Source organism: Saccoglossus kowalevskii, chromosome 11 (genome assembly GCF_978046115.1).
Source record: "Saccoglossus kowalevskii chromosome 11, keSacKowa6.1, whole genome shotgun sequence".
Classification (NCBI taxonomy): Eukaryota; Metazoa; Hemichordata; class Enteropneusta; family Harrimaniidae; genus Saccoglossus; species Saccoglossus kowalevskii.
Window position 1 is genome coordinate 1702581 of NC_140651.1, and position 25288 is coordinate 1727868.

A 25288-nucleotide genomic window follows, 5' to 3' on the forward strand; every position below is an offset into this window, starting at 1 on the left:
CACAGCGTGCACACTTGGGGTGCTATATTATACGATGGCGAGTCATTGTATTAATTAAAACTATACCTTGAAACATGCAATACTATATAGTAGGAGGACAGACGTACAAACATATAATGCATTCATTGTCGAATCTATAGTAGTCAGTTGACGCTAGAAGGACCTTAACAATGTAATAAACGATATATATATGAATGTTGAATGGTGAACACCCACTTGGGTATTTTCATGAAACTTATTAAAGGTTTCGCTTCATAATACGCACGGTGACCCAAGATTCGACAGCTGCACATAACGCACCAGAGAACATGGCGATGTTTTGGTGGATACAATGAAATGTTCTGTTAACACGAATTATAGTGTTAATGAGAAACGTCGTGGGTGGATATCGTTTCGCAAATACCAAGTATGCGATGAAGTGTTGAACAGCAACAAGTACTATGGTTTACATGTGTCTCGAACAGGCTAGGAATCGTAAGCAAAACAAACATTAAACAACTGTGCATGGATTTAGTCACTCATTATAGCTCCATGAACTGAGTCATCAAGAATTTAATTATTCTAAGATGTGTGAAAAGAATGACCAAATAAATCAGTTTTCCATAAATACAAAAATTTTGAAATAACTATTCCCGACATTATGAGGGACATAATGGGTCATATTATATAAAGATGGCGCTCATCTACGGAATAAACGATAACATATATATTACATTTCAGGTAATTGAGAACCAATCAGGGAATAGCAATTATATGATTGTCATTTTCATGTCAAGTGCCGATGTTTTCTATTCGCAATGATTATTAGTCCTTTTCAATTATCGGTCAGTATTATAGCTTGTGTCTAAGTTTCAAAATTGTTCAGTGAAACATTTCCCGTTGATAGGTTCTATCTCATTCACTGCCAATATCAACCATATCGAACGTGACAGCGACAATGGCATTCATGTTTATTTTCTCTTCTCTATTCCCCAGTGGTTACCCGAGATAAGAAGCAAATGTGGCGAAGATATACCCTTTATTTTAGTTGGTTGTAAAGCGGATTTGAGACAAATACTACATAACAATGATCTTCATAAGAAAGCATTAGATTTGGTCAGCATCAAAGAGGTATCTAACTAAATATTACTTGTAGCTTAGTATAGTTATGCATAATTCATATGTGTATATATATTGTCAATTAATGCATTGTGGGTGATGTTGTAGTTCGCATGGGGAAATACTACCCACACTTTAATGCAAGTTTGTTGCCAATACTAAAATAATGGACGGAACAACCATATATTTAGTGTGGAGCATTGATGGTGATCAATAACAAAAAACACCAAATGTTTAGGGATAAAGGGGAATGCAGTAAATGACAACTAGCATGCCGAGCACAAATGATGCTCACTAAGTTCGCTATCTTATTTCGGAAAAAGTATGATCGTGTCCGATGATGTTGGAATGTCATATATGAAATTAAAATGCAAATCATAAACATAAATTATAAACTTGAAATTTAAGCATTTGAATACTTCATGGCTTGTTTTCAACGCTCCAGAAACTAAACATCTTCTAAAATTCTGCACAGATGCGATATTGTGCAAAGGTTAGAATATTTCTACAAAACTGCACAGATGCAATATTGCAAAGGTTAGAATATATCTACAATACTGCACAGATGCGATATTGCATAGGTTAGAATATATCTACAATACTGCGCAGATGCGATATTGCATAGGTTAGAATATATCTACAATACTGCACAGATGCGATATTGCATAGGTTAGAATATATATACAATACTGCACAGATGCGATATTGCATAGGTTTGAATATATATACAATACTGCACAGATACGATATTGCATACATTAGAATATATCTACAATACTGCACAGATGCGATATTGCATAGGTTAGAATATATACACAATACTGCACAGATGCGATATTGCATAGGTTAGAATATATCTACAATACTGCACAGATGCGATATTGCATAGGTTAGAATATATATACAATACTGCACAGATGCGATATTGCATAGGTTAGAATATATACACAATACTGCACAGATGCGATATTGAATAGGTTAGAATATATCTACAATACTGCATAGATGCGATATTGCATAGGTTAGATTATATACACAATATTGCACAGACGCGATATTGCATAGGTTAGAATATATATATACAATACTGCACAGATGCGATATTGCATAGGTTAGAATATATATACAATACTGCACAGATGCGATATTGCATAGGTTAGAATATATATATACAATACTGCACAGATGCGATATTGCATAGGTTAGAATATATACACAATACTGCACAGATGCGATATTGCATAGTTTAGATTATATACACAATACTGCACAGATACGATATTGCATAGATTAGAATATATCTACAATACTGCACAGATGCGATATTGCATAGGTTAGAATATATACACAATACTGCACAGATGCGATATTGCATAGGTTAGAATATATCTACAATAGTGCACAGATGCGATATTGCATAGGTTAGAATATATATATACAATACTGCACAGATGCGATATTGCATAGGTTAGAATATATATACAATACTGCACAGATGCGATATTGCATAGGTTAGAATATATACACAATACTGCACAGATGCGATATTGCATAGGTTAGATTATATACACAATACTGCACAGATGCGATATTGCATAGGTTAGAATATATATACAATACTGCACAGATGCGATATTGCATAGGTTAGAATATATCTACAATAGTGCACAGATGCGATATTGCATAGGTTAGATTATATACACAATACTGCACAGATGCGATATTGCATAGGTTAGAATATATATACAATACTGCACAGATGCGATATTGCATAGGTTTGAATATATATACAATACTGCACAGATACGATATTGCATAGATTAGAATATATCTACAATACTGCACAGATGCGATATTGCATAGGTTAGAATATATATACAATACTGCAGAGATGCGATATTGCATAGATTAGAATATATCTACAATACTGCACAGATGCGATATTGCATAGGTTAGAATATATATACAATACTGCACAGATGCGATATTGCATAGGTTTGAATATATATACAATACTGCACAGATACGATATTGCATAGATTAGAATATATCTACAATACTGCACAGATGCGATATTGCATAGGTTAGAATATATATATATACAATACTGCACAGATGCGATATTGCATAGGTTAGAATATATCTACAATACTGCACAGATGCGATATTGCATAGGTTAGAATATATCTGCAATACTGCACAGATGCGATATTGCATAGGTTAGAATATATACACAATACTGTACAGATGCGATATTGCATAGGTTAGAATATATCTACAATACTGCACAGATGCGACATTGCATAGGTTGGAATATATATACAATACTGCACAGATTCGATATTGCATAGGTTAGAATATATCTACAATACTGCACAGATGCGATATTGCATAGGTTAGAATATATTTACAATACGGCACATATGCGATATTGCATAGGTTAGAATATATTTACAATACCGCACAGATGCGATATTGCACAGGTTAGAATATATTTACAATACTGCACTGATGCGATATTGCATAGGTTAGAATATATCTACAATACTGCACAGATGCGATATTGCATAGGTTAGAATATATTTACAATACGGCACATATGCGATATTGCATAGGTTAGAATATATTTACAATACCGCACATATGCGATATTGCATAGGTTAGAATATATCTACAATACTGCACAGATGCGATATTGCATAGGTTAGAATATATTTACAATACCGCACAGATGCGATATTGCATAGGTTAGAATATATTTACAATACCGCACATATGCGATATTGCATAGGTTAGAATATATCTACAATACTGCACAGATGCAATATTGCATAGGTTAGAATATATCTACAATACTGCACAGATGCGTTATTGCATAGGTTAGAATATATTTACAATACTGCACAGATGCGATATTGCATAGGTTAGAATATATTTACAATACCGCACATATGCGATATTGCATAGGTTAGAATATATCTACAATACTGCACAGATGCAATATTGCATAGGTTAGAATATATTTACAATACTGCACAGATGCGATATTGCATAGGTTAGAATATAAATATATACAATACTGCACATATGCGATATTGCATAGGTTAGAATATAAATTATTTACAATACTGCACAGATGCGATATTGCATAGGTTAGAATATATTTACAATACCGCACAGATGCGATATTGCATAGGTTAAAATATATTTACAATACTGCACAGATGCGATATTGCATAGGTTATAATATATTTACAATACTGCACAGATGCGATATTGCATAGGTTAGAATATATTTACAATACCGCACATATGCGATATTGCATAGGTTAGAATATATCTACAATACTGCACAGATGCAATATTGCATAGGTTAGAATATATTTACAATACTGCACAGATGCGATATTGCATAGGTTAGAATATAAATATATACAATACTGCACATATGCGATATTGCATAGGTTAGAATATAAATTATTTACAATACTGCACAGATGCGATATTGCATAGGTTAGAATATATTTACAATACCGCACAGATGCGATATTGCATAGGTTAAAATATATTTACAATACTGCACAGATGCGATATTGCATAGGTTATAATATATATATACAATACTGTACAGATGCGATGTTGCATAGGTTAGAATATATATACAATACTGCACAGATGCGATATTGCATAGGTTAGAATATATTTACAATACCGCACAGATGCGATATTGCATAGGTTAGAATATATTTACAATACCGCACAGGTGCGATATTGCATAGGTTAGAATATATTTACAATACCGCACAGATGCGATATTGCATAGGTTAGAATATATCTACAATACTGTACAGATGCGATATTGCATAGGTTAGAATATATCTACAATACCGCACAGATGCGATATTGCATAGGTTAGAATATATTTACAATACCGCACAGATGCGATATTGCATAGGTTAGATAAGCTTTTCTATTACATTTCAAAATAACAATAGTTTGTTTTTAAACCAATATTGGCATTGTCACAAACAAACATTTAATTTTAATTATATAGATTCCCGAATAAATCGCCAATCGGAGTGGTATATCGATAAATCTGAAGAAATGACTTATTGCTACTATATGATATACATCGAGTTTCAGTTATGTATCATCCATCGCTGAGCTTTAGAATTTCCTTTTCAAATTTTCAACTTTTATTATACTTAGTAAGTAAACCCAAATTTGACACCACAATTGTGCTTAGCCTCGCAATCCATGAGCCCGTGAAAGTTTTCCTGTACTTTGTCACGCGGGTCAAACCATTAATGAACCATCACACCATGCATTGTCAGAACTCCGTCGCGCATATTGCGTTTCTAGCTCCCGCTATTCACCACACAGTAGAATCCAAACTTCCAATCACGCGTATAACGCCATGACGCCCTATTGTCAAGGGTGATTGCCCAGAAGATACATGTATATCAATCTCACTCAACATCTCACTAACATACATTCTCTAGTGAAATGAAGTATGGGAGATGTCACAAACAATACTTAAGTTTATCCCATATATTTCTCCGTAAGTTAAAATTATGTACGGTGTACTATTAATTATAAAACATCCAAGCAATTATTTCCCGATCACAACTGTTTTGTGAATGTTGATTAGAAAACCATGCCGTCTCCCTCGAATGCATGTAACTAAGATTAGCCAATGTCGCACCCTTTGTATAGTAACAGACGATTTAGCTATACTCGATCGGATAGTCGGTCACGGTTACTGTTTAGTAATCGTGTTGTCGGTATACTTCCGAAAGGACACGTGTACTTCAGGCAAGTCAATGACACAATTAATATGTTCCTATCTTACAGGTCGAACGTCTAGCTGCCAGGTTTGGTGCATACGCGTTTTTCGAATGTTCAGCAAAATATGGACGTAACGTGAGGCAGGTATTCGAAGCTTCAACGAAAGCGTGGCTTGACACAAGAGAAGACTTATATGCATATTTTACCGAGGGATTGTACTGCTAAGGAATGAATGATTGAAGTCATTGTCATTCATTGTGTCTGTACTGTACTGCTAGAAAATGAATGCTTGAAGTCAATGTCATTCAATATCACGTCTTACAGCAAACATTATGTCTCGCGTATAAAATGCTGGCATTTAGAGTGATGCCTTGTAATGCGTCCAGTCTCGTGTTGGCGTGAAAGACTCGTTACATGCAATGTGTCTACAGATGGTTCAATTTAGCCTTTTTTGTGCCAGTCACTCATATATGGTCATCACTAAACGCGATTTGCGAATTACGATTTTAGACTAAATTGCTATCCTATATAGGAATGCAATATAATATCAATTTAAATCTCTTATAGAAATGGCATTTAATTAAACTATATCTATTTAAAATACCATTAATTTAATAAAATTCATCGTCAACTTAAGTTAAATTTAATTGGTATTAGCATTAGGTATATCAGTCTAGACCTTAATGACACGTATTTCTTTAAATTGCCTTCAATACATTTTCGGTTTAGTGTTTTATAGAAAACCAAGTTTTGACTTCACTTATGAGAAGATACGAAATCGCTGTTTAGTGGTGGCCGTTGTATAGTACACTATTTTGAAATTAGTTGTCTAAATGGATGATGTATTGATGTATTTTGGGTGTGTGCGTTTCAGGTATGATTCTTTGTTACCTTACCCCATCTCTCCTAAGACAATAATTAGCTTCACGGTTAGCATATGCAAATTTAGTAATTGGTACATTTCAAAATAATACACAGTGGATTGCAGGCTGCCATTTAAAAATAGCTTTAACAACATATATACGTAATAAATTATTCCGTTCACTGACTCCAGTAAAATATATATGTTTGTATTTTGAATTTGTCTATTAGATTTAACAATGATTGATTTTTGCCCATTGGGAAATGAAAGAAATGAGACACAGTCACTTGAGAGCTAAAATTCCAAATAAATCGATCAGTTTTATTTATTATACATTTTTACCGATTTTTCACTGCTACTTCTGCTTGTGGCGATGAAATATTGAGAAAATATTAATAATAAATAGCACTGATCGATTTATCTGGCTGTGTAATACGGGCTAGGTGCCTAGCGATTCTGTCAAATAAATTAATAACCAGCAGGCATGTCAAGTATGCATACTTTTGTTACAAATGCAAAGTACTTATCCTTACAATGATCTTATTTGGCAACAATGAAGTGTCCTTCTTTGTTTGTCCGCAACTTTTGAGATATCTGGTAGTGGGGAATATTTCTTTCAAAAAAAAACTGTAATGGATACACATTTTGTAAAAAAAACCATTTCATTTCTCCACTCAACTCGTCTTAACAATTTCGAGCATAACTATTTTAGTTATCAAGCTATGGTGGAAAATCCTTTCATGTTCATGAAAAACAGGATCAGGTTTCCTGATTGGCTCAGGTTGGCCCGTTAAACTAAAGCATAGAGTTTTTGAAAATGGACATACTACGGTACACACACTACATTATATTAGATGGACTAGGTCACTATGACGACTATGATAGTACAATGAAGTCTAACTACGAATTGAAAACTCATTAGTAGATAGTTTGTAAATCAAGATAATGATAGACAGATCATTAATCTATGATTAACCTTAGGATTTTTTTTGTACAATTATCCACATTTCATCTGTAATGCATTTCCTGATAATGTGCACCTGAATATTAGTATGTTAAACAGAATACCTTGTATATTTGAAATACAGCATTAATTACAATTTATTTGTAGGGCTCTCTTATCCATGGCATTTCCATGGCAGCTCTATATTATCAGTGAAAATGCTTCTACTGGTTTTATTGTACTCTACACAAAACAGTTGTGTAGCTATTTGTATGGTTAATATTCTTCTAACATTGAGCCCTAAATTGCGACTTGTATATATCTTTGGCATATTTCCCAATGATTTGTGACTCATTGTTAATCAAAATGAACAATGTCATGACAGTCATAATTACCCACTTTTCCTCACTATCAATCAGATAAAGCTATGAAGCGTTAAATGGGATATTTAATGTTTATTTGATTTCTAACACCATGTTGCCAAACTTCTGAAAATGTGGGAAAATCTCTGTAGAACTAGTTTATTGAAACATGTTTAATGATGTCCTATTTTTCATACACAATTATTCCTTACATGTAAATATTCTTTTTATGTACATAATGTTTATTTCTTCAACATATAATGATGTCAATGTGTTCACACAATACTGTACATAATTGTACGTGGTTCACAATTTTGTAATTGTATATTTAGTCAATACCCAACATTACTGTCTGATTACAGTCTGACAACAAACCAGAAATGTAAACATATTGGTGTCAGAATAAACTGTGTTACAGCTATGTTTAAAACAGCTCATTTTTGATTGGTCCGCAGAACACATAATTGAATTCTTTTGTTTCGAGTGAAATATCTGTGAATGACGATTGTTGTTATGACTGAATCAGGGTGTGTGGGTGTGTGTGTATGGTACCAACATTGTGACGACTTCATTTTAACTTTACACCGACTTTGGACAGAACCTACAATGTGACAACCCTCACTATTTTCATAATTATTATATTAATATTTAATCAAATTTAAGTCAGTTTTGCATAGCTTAGGTTTAGTAAAGGGGGAAGATATGGTTCAATTTATATTAATATAATTGTACCATACCTTCCCACATTACTAAACCTAAGCTTCGCAAACATTTCTATGTTAAGTCACAGGATATTCAACTTTTATTTAATTAAACTTAATTAAAACACAATTCTATGTTGAATTGCATTGTAATTGAGTTTAATCAAACTCAAATTAAAACGCAACCCTACACTTTTTAATCAAATTCTTATTGCAACCATATTAAAAGTTTGCTGTTACAACAACGGTAAGACGTGTGTGTGGGTGTGGGGAATTCATTGTTGATTGATTTAATGTTGCATTAACTGTATTGCATAGGACAAAACTGTAAATCTTTTTACAGTTAGGAAGTGATTATTTTAACCAAATTAATCCTTCATCAGCACTTTTCAGAGAAATCTTTACTTGATAATTCCCATACTAGATGCCTGCAATGAATTGTATTTATGACTTCACTTATATGATATGTCTGAAGCTTTGATGACATCACAATAGTTGTGATAAGAAGAAAGACAAACTATGCAAGTGTGGGTAGCAGTTACCAGACTTTTCACACAACTGTAATTGAGTGGATCATCTAAAATAAGCAAGGAACTGTGTAACAATAAAATAGAAAACACAATAGGTTATATTTAAATTACCGGTATTATATTTAATTTAAATTAATGCAATGTTTATAAAAAATAAGACATTAAACATGTTCTAGGCATAGAGAAACATATAATATAAATTCTCAACATTAAAGACAATTCTCTCTTTTGCTAGCAATGAAATTTTGTTTTGTCTTGGTAGCTGATTGGCAAGACAAATGGCAATATATATCACAATAAATTACTGTACTATATGACAGTGGAAAGATACAAGGCTTGTCGGATGAGATAGCAATGCACATTTCAATTAAAGAACTGAAGATATCATTAGAAAATGAATAATATCTATAGTATCAAAGCAACCAGAATTGCTGTTTTCAACAAGAATTCAAAACTATCACTTTTCACCAAAAATGACAAAAATAATCATCAAAATTGAATTATTGAAGATATTACAACGAAATTAACAAATCTGAAAGAGGTTCACATGTAGTACCTATATATTAAATATAAAAGTAATCAGACTCGCGTTTTTTAAAATGAAGTTGAAAATATCACTTTTTACCAAAAATTACAAAAATATTCACTAAAATTAGAGAATTAAAGATACCATCACGAAATGAACAAATGTAAGAGAAGTCCACATGTAGTACCTATATATGTAATATCAAAGCAATTGGACTTGCGGTTTTCAACAAGACGGCGAAAATATCACTTTTTACCAAAAATTACAAAAATATTCACCAAAATTAAAGAATTAAAGATATCATCATAAAATGAACAAATCTTAGAGAGGTCTATGCGAGGTACTTATATACCAAGTATCGAAGCATTTAGGCTTGTAGTTTTAAAGTAGAAGTCGAAAAAGTAAAAAGTTGACACGAACGACTGCAACGGCAACATACGCCGAAGGTCAATTGTTCATATGTTAAGTTCTGATAGACAAAGTCAACAGCAGAGCTAACAAGAATACATACTATTAGTATAGGCGATTTCCTCAATTTCCAAAATGACTGAAAGACATCAGACATTTTCATTAAACAAATGAATATCAAACTAACAATGTGTAACCCTGTTAAATACTTACACTGCTTAAAATCAACTACTGTCAATAAATCAACAAAACAGTCAATTTAGTTAAAAATTCTCTTTGTTGTAGTGAAACTTTGCACTTTCTGTCTTGATAGAGGAATACTGATTGCACTTTTTATGCAGCACTGTGGATAAGGATTTAGGTCCACAGAAAAAGACACCAATATTAACACTGAAAAAAAAGAAAACAGTATTAATATCAAATGCTCTAAATATGATTTTTTAAATAAATAGCTTCATATTTCTATATTGGTCATTCAAATAATATGATCTATCAAATTCAGAAGGTAAGTAAGAATACATGCTTGAGGACATTTTTTTTTTCCAAGTGAAGTCTGGAAAAGGGTTGATGACATGTCAAAATGTTGTTTGTCAACAATATGTGCATAAAATGATGTATATTTTAGAACCTATTGTGAATAAAATTGACCATGTCTTGTAAATACTGACTCCAAACCACCTGTTTTCCTCAACATACTGACTTCCAACCACCTGTGTTCCTCAACATACAGACTCCTAACCACGTGTGGTCCTCAACAAACTGACTCCCAACTACCTGTTGTCCTCAACATACTGACTTCCAACCACCTGTTGTCCTCAACATACTGACTTCCAACCACCTGTGGTCCTCAACATACTGACTCCCAACCACCTGTTCTCCTCAACATACTGACTCCCAACCACCTGTTGTCCTCAACATACTGACTTCCAACCACCTGTGGTCCTCAACATATTGACCCCCAACCACCTGTGATCCTCAACATACTGACCCCCAACCACCTGTTGTCCTCAATATACTGACCCCCAACCACCTGTTGTCCTCAACATACTGATTCCCAACCACCTGTTGTCCTTAACATACTGACTCCCAACCACCTGTAGTCCTCGACATACTGACTCCCAACCACCTGTGGTCCTCAACATACTGACACCCAACCACCTGTAGTCCTCAACATACTGATTCCCAACCACCTGTTGTCCTTAACATACTGACTCCCAACCACCTGTAGTCCTCGACATACTGACTCCCAACCACCCGTAGTCCTCTACATACTGACTCCAAACCACCTGTAGTCCTCAACATACTGACTCCCAGCCACCTGTGGTCCTCAACATACAGACTCCTAACCACATGTGGTCCTCAACAAACTGACTGCCAACCACCTGTTGTCCTCAACATACTGACTTCCAACCACCTGTTGTCCTCAACATACTAACCCCAAACCACCTGTAGTCCTCAACATACTGACTCCCAACCACCTGTTGTCCTCAACATACTGACTCCCAACCACCTGTGGTCCTCAACATACTGACTCCTAACCACCTGTAGTCCTCAACATACTGACTCCTAACCACCTGTAGTCCTCAACATACTGACTCCCAACCACCTGTTGTCCTCAACATACTGACTTCCAACCACCTGTAGTCCTCAACATACTGACTCCCAACCACCTGTGGTCCTCAACATACTGAAGCCCAACCACCTGTAGTCCTCAACATACTGACTCCCAACCACCTGTAGTTCTCAACATACTGATTCCCAACCACATGTTGTCCTTAACATACTGACTCCCAACCACCTGTAGTCCTCAACATACTGACTCCCAACCAGCTGTGGTCCTCAACATACTGACACCCAACCACCTGTAGTCCTCAACATACTGATTCCCAACCACCTGTTGTCCTTAACATACTGACTCCCAACCACCTGTAGTCCTCGACATACTGACTCCCAATCACCTGTAGTCCTCAACATACTGACTCCCAACCACCTGTAGTCCTCAACATACTGACTCCCAACCACCTGTTGTCCTCAACATACTGACGCCCAACCACCAGTTGTCCTCAACATACTGACTTCCAACCACCTGTAGTCCTCAACATACAGACTCCTAACCACATGTGGTCGTCAACAAGATGACTCCCAACCACTTGTTGTCCTCAACATACTGACCCCCAACCACCTGTTGTTCCCAACATACTGACTCCCAACCACCTGTTGTCCTCAACATACTGACTTCCAACCACCTGTAGTCCTCAACATACTGACTCCCAACCACCTGTGGTCCTCAACATACTGAAGCCCAACCACCTGTAGTCCTCAACATACTGACTCCCAACCACCTGTAGTTCTCAACATACTGATTCCCAACCACATGTTGTCCTTAAAATACTGACTCCCAACCACCTGTAGTCCTCGACATACTGACTCCCAACCAGCTGTGGTCCTCAACATACTGACAACCAACCACCTGTAGTCCTCAACATACTGATTCCCAACCACCTGTTGTCCTTAACATACTGACTCCCAACCACCTGTAGTCCTCGACATACTGACTCCCAACCACCTGTTGTCCTCAACATATTGACTCCCAACCACCTGTAGTCCTCAACATACTGACTCCCAACCACCTGTGGTCCTCAACATACTGACTTCCAACCACCTGTTGTCCTCAACATACTGACTCCCAACCACCTGTAGTCCTCAATATACTGATTCCCAACCACCTTTTGTCCTCAACATACTGACTCCCAACCACCTGTTGTCCTCAACATACTGACTCCCAATCACCTGTAGTCCTCAACATACTGACTCCCAACCACTTGTAGTCCTCAACATACTGACTCCCAACCACCTGTTGTCCTCAACATACTGACGCCCAAACACCTGTTGTCCTCAACATACTGACTCCCAACCACCTGTAGTCCTCAACATACTGACTCCCAACCACCTGTTGTCCTCAACATACTGATTCCCAACCACATGTTGTCCTTAACATACTGACTCCCAACCACCTGTAGTCCTCGACATACTGACTCCCAACCAGCTGTGGTCCTCAACATACTGACACCCAACCACCTGTAGTCCTCAACATACTGATTCCCAACCACCTGTTGTCCTTAACATACTGACTCCCAACCACCTGTAGTCCTCGACATACTGACTCCCAACCACCTGTTGTCCTCAACATATTGACTCCCAACCACCTGTAGTCCTCAACATACTGTCTCCCAACTACCTGTAGTCCTCAACATACTGATTCCCAACCATCTGTTGTCCTCAACATACTGACTCCCAACCACCTGTTGTCCTCAACATACTGACTCCCAATCACCTGTAGTCCTCAACATACTGATTCCCAACCACCTGTTGTCCTTAACATACTGACTCCCAACCACCTGTAGTCCTCGACATACTGACGCCCAAACACCTGTTGTCCTCAACATACTGACTCCCAACCACCTGTAGTCCTCAACATACTGACTCCCAACCACCTGTGGTCCTCAACATACTGACTTCCAACCACCTGTTGTCCTCAACATACTGACTCCCAACCACCTGTAGTCCTCAATATACTGATTCCCAACCACCTGTTGTCCTCAACATACTGACTCCCAACCACCTGTAGTCCTCAACATACTGACTCCCAACCACCTGTTGTCCTCAACATACTGACTCCCAATCACCTGTAGTCCTCAACATACTGACTCCTAACCACCTGTAGTCCTCAACATACTGACTCCCAACCACCTGTAGTCCTCAACATACTGACTCCTAACCACCTGTAGTCCTCAACATACTGACTCCCAACCACCTGTGGTCCTCAACATACTGACTCCCAACCACCTGTAGTCCTCAACATACTGACTCCCAACCAGCTGTGGTCCTCAACATACTGACACCCAACCACCTGTAGTCCTCAACATACTGATTCCCAACCACCTGTTGTCCTTAACATACTGACTCCCAACCACCTGTAGTCCTCGACATACTGACTCCCAATCACCTGTAGTCCTCAACATACTGACTCCCAACCACCTGTAGTCCTCAACATACTGACTCCCAACCACCTGTTGTCCTCAACATACTGACGCCCAACCACCAGTTGTCCTCAACATACTGACTTCCAACCACCTGTAGTCCTCAACATACAGACTCCTAACCACATGTGGTCGTCAACAAGATGACTCCCAACCACTTGTTGTCCTCAACATACTGACCCCCAACCACCTGTTGTTCCCAACATACTGACTCCCAACCACCTGTTGTCCTCAACATACTGACTTCCAACCACCTGTAGTCCTCAACATACTGACTCCCAACCACCTGTGGTCCTCAACATACTGAAGCCCAACCACCTGTAGTCCTCAACATACTGACTCCCAACCACCTGTAGTTCTCAACATACTGATTCCCAACCACATGTTGTCCTTAAAATACTGACTCCCAACCACCTGTAGTCCTCGACATACTGACTCCCAACCAGCTGTGGTCCTCAACATATTGACAACCAACCACCTGTAGTCCTCAACATACTGATTCCCAACCACCTGTTGTCCTTAACATACTGACTCCCAACCACCTGTAGTCCTCGACATACTGACTCCCAACCACCTGTTGTCCTCAACATATTGACTCCCAACCACCTGTAGTCCTCAACATACTGACTCCCAACTACCTGTAGTCCTCAACATACTGATTCCCAACCATCTGTTGTCCTCAACATACTGACTCCCAACCACCTGTTGTCCTCAACATACTGACTCCCAATCACCTGTAGTCCTCAACATACTGACTCCCAACCACCTGTAGTCCTCAACATACTGACTCCCAACCACCTGTTGTCCTCAACATACTGACGCCCAACCACCTGTTGTCCTCAACATACTGACTCCCAACCACCTGTAGTCCTCAACATACTGACTCCCAACCACCTGTGGTCCTCAACATACTGACTTCCAACCACCTGTTGTCCTCAACATACTGACTCCCAACCACCTGTAGTCATCAATATACTGATTCCCAACCACCTTTTGTCCTCAACATACTGACTCCCAACCACCTGTTGTCCTCAACATACTGACTCCCAATCACCTGTAGTCCTCAACATACTGACTCCCAACCACTTGTAGTCCTCAACATACTGACTCCCAACCACCTGTTGTCCTCAACATACTGACGCCCAAACACCTGTTGTCCTCAACATACTGACTCCCAACCACCTGTAGTCCTCAACATACTGACTCCCAACCACCTGTTGTCCTCAACATACTGATTCCCAACCACATGTTGTCCTTAACATACTGACTCCCAACCACCTGTAGTCCTCGACATACTGACTCCCAACCAGCTGTGGTCCTCAACATACTGACACCCAACCACCTGTAGTCCTCAACATACTGATTCCCAACCACCTGTTGTCCTTAACATACTGACTCCCAACCACCTGTAGTCCTCGACATACTGACTCCCAACCACCTGTTGTCCTCAACATATTGACTCCCAACCACCTGTAGTCCTCAACATACTGTCTCCCAACTACCTGTAGTCCTCAACATACTGATTCCCAACCATCTGTTGTCCTCAACATACTGACTCCCAACCACCTGTTGTCCTCAACATACTGACTCCCAATCACCTGTAGTCCTCAACATACTGATTCCCAACCACCTGTTGTCCTTAACATACTGACTCCCAACCACCTGTAGTCCTCGACATACTGACGCCCAAACACCTGTTGTCCTCAACATACTGACTCCCAACCACCTGTAGTCCTCAACATACTGACTCCCAACCACCTGTGGTCCTCAACATACTGACTTCCAACCACCTGTTGTCCTCAACATACTGACTCCCAACCACCTGTAGTCCTCAATATACTGATTCCCAACCACCTGTTGTCCTCAACATACTGACTCCCAACCACCTGTAGTCCTCAACATACTGACTCCCAACCACCTGTTGTCCTCAACATACTGACTCCCAATCACCTGTAGTCCTCAACATACTGACTCCCAATCACCTGTAGTCCTCAACATACTGACTCCCAACCACCTGTAGTCCTCAACATACTGACTCCCAACTACCTGTTGTATTCAACATACTGACTCCCAACCACCTGTAGTCCTCAACATACTGACTCCCAACCACCTGTGGTCCTCAACATACTGACTCCAAACCACCTGTTGTCCTCAACATACTGACTCCCAACCACCTGTAGTCCTCAACATACTGACTCCCAACCACCTGTTGTCCTCAACATACTGACTCCTAACCACCTGTAGTCCTCAACATACTGACTCCCAACCACCTGTTGTCCTCAACATACTGACTCCCAACCACCTGTAGTCCTCAACATACTGACTCCCAACCACCTGTAGTCCTCAACATACTGACTCCCAACCACCTGTTGTCCTCAACATACTGACTCCTAACCACCTGTAGTCCTCAACATACTGACTCCCAACCACCTGTTGTCCTCAATATACTGACTCCCAACCACCTGTAGTCCTCAACATACTGACTCCCAACCACCTGTAGTTCTCAACATATTGACTCCCAACCACCTGTAGTCCTCAACATACTGACTCCCAACCACCTGTGGTCCTCAACATACTGACTCCAAACCACCTGTTGTCCTCAACATACTGACTCCCAACCACCTGTAGTCCTCAACATACTGACTCCCAACCACCTGTGGTCCTCAACATACTGACTCCTAACCACCTGTAGTCCTCAACATACTGACTCCTAACCACCTGTAGTCCTCAACATACTGACTCCCAACCACCTGTGGTCCTCAACATACTGACTCCTAACCACCTGTAGTCCTCAACATACTGACTCCTAACCACCTGTAGTCCTCAACATACTGACTCCCAACCACCTGTGGTCCTCAACATACTGACTCCTAACCACCTGTTGTCCTCAACATACTGACTCCCAACCACCTGTAGTCCTCAACATACTGACTCCCAACCACCTGTGGTCCTCAACATACTGACTTCCAACCACCTGTTGTCCTCAACATACTGACTCCCAACCACCTGTAGTCCTCAATATACTGATTCCCAACCACCTGTTGTCCTCAACATACTGACTCCCAACCACCTGTAGTCCTCAACATACTGACTCCCAACCACCTGTTGTCCTCAACATACTGACTCCCAATCACCTGTAGTCCTCAACATACTGACTCCCAATCACCTGTAGTCCTCAACATACTGACTCCCAACCACCTGTAGTCCTCAACATACTGACTCCCAACTACCTGTTGTATTCAACATACTGACTCCCAACCACCTGTAGTCCTCAACATACTGACTCCCAACCACCTGTGGTCCTCAACATACTGACTCCAAACCACCTGTTGTCCTCAACATACTGACTCCCAACCACCTGTAGTCCTCAACATACTGACTCCCAACCACCTGTTGTCCTCAACATACTGACTCCTAACCACCTGTAGTCCTCAACATACTGACTCCCAACCACCTGTTGTCCTCAACATACTGACTCCCAACCACCTGTAGTCCTCAACATACTGACTCCCAACCACCTGTAGTCCTCAACATACTGACTCCCAACCACCTGTTGTCCTCAACATACTGACTCCTAACCACCTGTAGTCCTCAACATACTGACTCCCAACCACCTGTTGTCCTCAATATACTGACTCCCAACCACCTGTAGTCCTCAACATACTGACTCCCAACCACCTGTAGTTCTCAACATATTGACTCCCAACCACCTGTAGTCCTCAACATACTGACTCCCAACCACCTGTGGTCCTCAACATACTGACTCCAAACCACCTGTTGTCCTCAACATACTGACTCCCAACCACCTGTAGTCCTCAACATACTGACTCCCAACCACCTGTGGTCCTCAACATACTGACTCCTAACCACCTGTAGTCCTCAACATACTGACTCCTAACCACCTGTAGTCCTCAACATACTGACTCCCAACCACCTGTGGTCCTCAACATACTGACTCCTAACCACCTGTAGTCCTCAACATACTGACTCCTAACCACCTGTAGTCCTCAACATACTGACTCCCAACCACCTGTGGTCCTCAACATACTGACTCCCAACCACCTGTAGTCCTCAACATACTGACTCCCAACCACCTGTTGTCCTCAACATACTGACTCCTAACCACCTGTAGTCCTCAACATACTGACTCCCAACCACCTGTTGTCCTCAACATACTGACTCCCAACCACCTGTAGTCCTCAACATACTGACTCCCAACCACCTGTAGTTCTCAACATATTGACTCCCAACCACCTGTAGTCCTCATAATGCTGACTCCCCACCACTTTTTGTCCTCAACATACCCCCCCCCACCACTTTTTGTCCTCAACATACTGACTCCCAACCACCTGTAGTCCTCAACATACTGACTCCCAACCACCTGTGTTCCTCAATATACTGACTCCTAACCACCTGTGGTCCTCAACATACTGACTCCCAACCACCTGTTGTCTTCAACATACTGACTGTGAACCACCCATGGCTCTCAACACGTTTTACTCTTTAGTGTGCTCATTTAATCAAATTATAGGTTGGACAGACTTTTACATTTGATAAACCATTCATCATGGCATAATTCAGAGACTTTACCAAATAGTAAGATTATGGTATACACAGTTGAATATAATTACAATGGATGAGACCATTGTAGCTCTAGGAATGAGATGCACTTACCTGGGATGAGCATCTGCTATTGTAGGGAATATCTGGTCCCATTGAGGCCGGCCATAATGAGTTTTCTGTTTCAGTCCGGTCACAATATCACTCTCATCTCCTTCATGTAAATAAATATTATGAGCCTATAGAAATAGAACAGCATTAATAGTCAACAAATTTTGTAAACAAATGACATTATAATAAAAGACTGGATCCACTTAAAAAGCAATTTTAAATCAGTATCAACTATTATAAAATAGTAAATTTGTCTCCCATGTATATCAGAACAAATTAATTATAAATCTCAGTTAACCTAACATTCAGACACCGTCTTTCACCAGTATACACAGTGAAAACCTTGATTGTTGATGGGATTTTAATATTGATATTCTCAGCCATAACTGAAACATGCTAAATTCAATTGAATGTGTGAAACTATTGTATATCCCATTGTTAACAAAAAGTCCAAATCATTAACAGTACATACAAAACAATCTACCAAGTCATCTGGTTATGAATGTTAAAGGCATCAGGTCATACATATGAATGTTAAAGGCATCAGATCATACATTTGAATGTTAAAGGCATCAAGTCATCTGGTTATGAATGTTAAAGGCATCAGGCCATACATTTGAATGTTAAAGGCATCAGATAATACATTTGGATATTAAAGGCATCAGGTCATACCTTTGAATGCTGAAGGCATCATGTCATACCTTTGAATGTTAAAGCCATTAGGTCATACATTTGAATATTAAAGGCATCAGGTCACACCTTTGAATGCTAAAGGCATCATGTCATACCCTTGAATGTTAAAGCCATTAGGTCATACATTTGAATGTTAAAGGCATCAGGTAACACATTTGAATGTTCAAGGCATCAGGTCATACATTTGAATGTTAAAGGCATGAAGGTATACATTTGAATGTTAAACGCATCAGGTCATAAATTTGAATGTTAAACGCATCAGGTCATACATTTGAATGTTATAGGTATCAGGTCATACCTTTGAAAGTTAAAGGCATCAGGTAACACATTTAAATGTTCAAGGCATTAGGTCATACATTTGAATGTTAATGGCATCAAGTCATACAGTTGAATGTTAAAGGCATCAGGTCATACATTTGAATGTTGAAGGCATCAGGTCATACCGTTGAATGTTAAAGGCATCAGGTCATACCTTTGAATGTTAGAGACATCAGGTCATACAGTTGAATGTTAAAGGCATCAGGTAATACATTTGAATGTTAAAGGCATCAGATCATAACTTTGAATGTTAAAGCCATCAGGTCATACAGTTGAATGTTAAAGGCATCAGGTCATACATTTGAATATTAAAGGCATCAGGTCATACTTTGAATGTTAAAGGCATCAGGTCATACCTTTGAATGTTAAAGGCATCAAATCATACATCTGAATGTTAAAGGCATCAGGTCATACATTTGAATGTTAAAGCCATCAGATCATACCTTTAAAAGTTAAAGGCATCATGTCATACCTTTAAATGCTAAAGGCATAAGGTCATACATTTGAATGTTAAATGCATCAGGTAATACATTTGAATGTTCAAGGCATAAGGTCATACATTTGAATGTTAAAGGTATCAGGTCATACCTTTTAATGTTAAAGGCATCAGGTCATACATTTGAATATTAAAGCCATCAGGTCATACATTTGAATGTTAAAGGTATCAGGTCATACCTTTTAATGTTAAAGGCATCAGATCATACATTTGAATATTAAAGGCATCAGGTCATACATTTGAATGTCAAAGGCATCAGGTCATACATTTGAATGTTGAAGGCATCAGGTCATACCATTGAATGTTAAAGGCATCAGGTCATACATTTGAATGTTAAAGGCATCAGATCATACATTTGAATGTTAAAGGCATCAAGTCATCTGGTTATGAATGCTAAAGGCATAAGGTCATACATTTGAATGTTAAAGGCATCAGGTAATACATTTGAATGTTCACGGCATAAGGTCATACATTTGAATGTTAAAGGCATCAGGTCATGCATTTGAATGTTAAAGGCATCATGTCATACATTTGAATGTTGAAGGCATCAGGTCATACCATTGAATGTTAAAGGCATCAGGTCATACATTTGAATGTTAAAGGCATCAGGTCATACAGTTAAATGTTAAAGGCATCAGGTAATACATTTGAATGTTAAAGGCATCAGATCATAACTTTGAATGTTAAAGCCATCAGGTCATACAGTTGGATGTTAAAGGCATCAGGTCATACTTTTGAATGTTGAAGGCATCAGGTCATACTGTTGAATGTTAAAGGCATCAGATCATACCTTTAAAAGATAAAGGCATCATGTCATACCTTTGAATGTTAAAGCCATTAGGTCATACATTTGAATGTTAAAGGCACCAGGTCATACATTTGAATGTTAAAGGTATCAGGTCATACAGTTGAATGTTAAAGGCATCAGGTCATTCATTTGAATGTTAAAGGCATCAGATCATAACTTTGAATGTTAAAGCCGTCAGGTCATGCATTTGAATGTTAAAGGTATCAGGTCATACCTTTTAATGTTAAAGGCATCAGGTCATGAATTTGAATATTAAAGGCATCAGGTCATACATTTGAATGTTAAAAGCATCAGGTCATACATTTGAATGTTAAAGGCATAAGGTCATACATTTGAATGTTAAAGGCATCAGGTCATACATTTGAGTGTTAAAGGCATCAGGTTATACATTTGAATGTTAAAGGCATCAAGTCATACATTTGAATGTTAAAGGCATTAACTCATACACTTGAATGTTAAAGGCATCAGGTAATACATTTGAATGTTCAAGGCATAAGGTCATACATTTGAATGTTAAAGGCATCAGGTAATACATTTGAATGTTAAAGACATCATATCATACATTTGAATGTTAAAGGCATCAAGTCATCTGGTTATGAATGTTAAAGGCATCAGATAATACATTTGAATGTTAAAGGCATCAGGTCATACATTTGAATATTAAAGGCATCAGGTCATACCTTTGAATGCTAAAGGCATCAGGTCATACCTTTGAATGCTAAAGCCATTAGGTCATACATTTGAATATTAAAGGCATCAGGTCACACCTTTGAATGCTAAAGGCATCATGTCATACTCTTGAATGTTAAAGCCATTAGGTCATACATTTGAATGTTAAAGGCATCAGGTAACACATTTGAATGTTCAAGGCATCAGGTCATACATTTGAATGTTAATGGCATCAGGTCATACATTTGAATGTTAAAGGCATCAGGTAACACATTTGAATGTTCAAGGCATCAGGTCATACATTTGAATGTTAATTGCATCAGGTCATACAGTTGAATGTTCAATGCATCAGGGTATACATTTGAATGTTAAACGCATCAGGTCATAAATTTGAATGTTAAATGCATCAGGTCATAACTTTGAAAGTTAAAGGCATCAGGTAACACATTTAAATGTTCAAGGCATCAGGTCATACATTTGAATGTTCATGGCATCAGGTCATACTTTGAATGTTAAAGGCATCAGGTCATACCTTTGAATGTTAGAGGCATCAGGTCATACATTTGAATGTTAAAGGCATCAGGTCATGCAGTTGAATGTTAAAGGTATCAGGTCATACATTTGAATATTAAAGGCATCAGGTCATACTTTGAATGTTAAAGGCATCAGGTCATACCTTTGAATGTTAAAGGCATCAAGTCATAAATTAAATGGTAAATGCATCAGGTCATACATTTGAATGTTGAAGGTATCAGGTCATACCTTTGAAAGTTAAAGGCATCAGGCCATACACCTTTGAATGTTAAAGGCATCATGCCATACCTTTGAATGTTAAAGGCATCAGGTCATACAGTTGAATGTTAAAGGCATCAGGTAATACATTTGAATGTTAATGGCATCAGGTCATACATTTGAATGTTAAAGGCATCAGATCATACATTTGAATGTTAATGGCATCAGATCATACCATTGAATGTTAAAGGCATCAGGTCATACATTTGAATGTTAAAGGCATCAAGTCATACATTTGAATGTTAAAGGCATCAGGTCATACAGTTGAATGTTAAAGGCATCAGGTAATACATTTGAATGTTCAAGGCATAAGGTCATACATTTGAATGTTAAAGGCATCAGGTAATACATTTGAATGTTCATGGCATAAGGTCATACATTTGAATGCTAAAAGAATCAGGTCATACCTTTGAATGTTAAAGCCATTAGGTCACACATTTGAATGCTAAAGGCATCATGTCATGCATTTGAATGTTAAAGGCATCAAGTCATACATTTGAATATTAAAGGCATCAGGTCATACATTTGAATGTTAAAGGCATCAGGTCATACATTTGAATGTTAAAGGCATCAAGTCATACATTTGAATATTAAAGGCATCAGGTCATACATTTGAATGTTAAAGGCATCATGTCATACCTTTGAATGTTAAAGGCATTAGCTCATACATTTGAATGTTAAAGGCATCAGGTAATACATTTGAATGTTAAAGGCATCAGGTAATACATCTGAATGTTGAAGGCATGAGGTCATACAGTGGAATGTTAAAGACATCAGGTCATACATTTGAATGTTAAAGGCATCAAGTCATAAATTTGAATATTAAAGGCATCAGGTCATACATTTGAATATTAAAGGCATCAGGTCATACATTTGAATGTTAATGGCATCAGATCATGCCATTGAATGTTAAAGGCATCAGGTCATACATTTGAATGTTAAAGGCATCAAGTCATACATTTGAATGTTAAAGGCATCAGGTCATACAGTTGAATGTTAAAGGCATCAGGTAATACATTTGAATGTTAAAGGCATCAGGTCATACATTTGAATGTTAAAGGCATCAAGTCATACATTTGAATGTTAAAGGCATCAGGTCATACATTTGAATGTTAAAGGCATCATGTCATACCTTTGAATGTTAAAGGCATTAGCTCATACATTTGAATGTTAAAGGCATCAGGTAATACATTTGAATGTTCAAGGCATAAGGTCATACATTTGAATGTTAAAGGCATCAGGTAATACATTTGAATGTTAAAGGCATCAGGTAATACATTTGAATGTTCATGGCATAAGGTCATACATTTGAATGCTAAAGGAATCAGGTCATACTTTTGAATGTTAAAGCCATTAGGTCACACATTTGAACGCTAAAGGCATCATGTCATAAGTTTGAATGTTAAAGGCATCAGGTCATACATTTGAATGTTAAAGGCATCAAGTCATACATTTGAATATTAAAGGCATCAGGTCATACATTTGAATGTTAAAGGCATCAGGTCATACATTTGAATGTTAAAGGCATCAAGTCATACATTTGAATATTAAAGGCATCAGGTCATACATTTGAATGTTAAAGGCATCATGTCATACCTTTGAATGTTAAAGGCATTAGCTCATACATTTGAATGTTAAAGGCATCAGGTAATACATTTGAATGTTAAAGGCATCATGTCATACCTTTGAATGTTAAAGGCATTAGCTCATACATTTGAATGTTAAAGGCATCAGGTAATACATTTGAATGTTAAAGGTATCAGGTCATACATTTGAATGTTAAAGGCATCATGTCATACCTTTGAATGTTAAAGGCATTAGCTCATACATTTGAATGATAAAGGCATCAGGTAATACATTTGAATGTTAAAGGCATCATGTCATACCTTTGAATGTTAAAGGCATTAGCTCATACATTTGAATGTTAAAGGCATCAGGTAATACATTTGAATGTTAAAGGCATCAGGTAATACATTTGAATGTTGAAGGCATGAGGTCATACAGTGGAATGTTAAAGACATCAGGTCATACATTTGAATGTTAAAGGCATCAAGTCATACATTTGAATGTTAAAGGCATCAGGTCATGCATTTGAATGTTAAAGGCATCATGTCATACCTTTGAATGTTAAAGGCATTAACTCATACATTTGAATGTTAAAGGCATCAGGTAATACATTTGAATGTTCAAGGCATAGGGTCATACATTTGAATGTTAAATGCATCAGGTAATACATTTGAATGTTCATGGCATAAGGTCATACATTTGAATGCTAAAGGAATCAGGTCATAACTTTGAATGTTAAAGGCAACAGGTCATACATTTGAATGTTAAAGGCATCAAGTCATACATTTGAATGTTAAAGGCATCAGGTCATACATTTGAATGTTAAAGGCATCATGTCATACCTTTGAATGTTAAAGGCATTAGCTCATACATTTGAATGTTAAAGGCATCAGGTAATACATTGGAATGTTGAAGGCATCAGGTCATACATTTGAATGTTAATGGCATCAGATCATACCATTGAATGTTAAATACATCAGGTCATACATTTGAATGTTAAAGGCATCAGGTCATACA

The 25288-nt window shown here is 37.9% G+C and overlaps 2 protein-coding genes across 2 annotated transcripts in view; one reads left to right on the forward strand and one right to left on the reverse strand.

The window, feature by feature from the left end:
- The window catches only part of LOC102809312 (uncharacterized), a 77880-nt gene extending 69406 nt beyond the window's left edge, over positions 1-8474 (forward strand). The window contains exons 4-5 of the mRNA XM_078012668.2: positions 976-1110; positions 5953-8474. Coding sequence (XP_077868794.1) covers positions 976-1110; positions 5953-6111 — 294 coding nt within the window. The 3' untranslated portion in view covers positions 6112-8474. The remainder of the gene's footprint in view (positions 1-975; positions 1111-5952) is intronic.
- Positions 8475-10269: 1795 nt separating this feature from the next.
- Positions 10270-25288, reverse strand: part of LOC100377887 (NADPH oxidase 2-like) — a 58210-nt gene continuing 43191 nt past the window's right edge. The window contains exons 13-14 of the mRNA XM_085505370.1: positions 18933-19057; positions 10270-10608 (exon numbers count right to left, since the gene is read on the reverse strand). Coding sequence (XP_085361496.1) covers positions 10482-10608; positions 18933-19057 — 252 coding nt within the window. The 3' untranslated portion in view covers positions 10270-10481. The remainder of the gene's footprint in view (positions 10609-18932; positions 19058-25288) is intronic.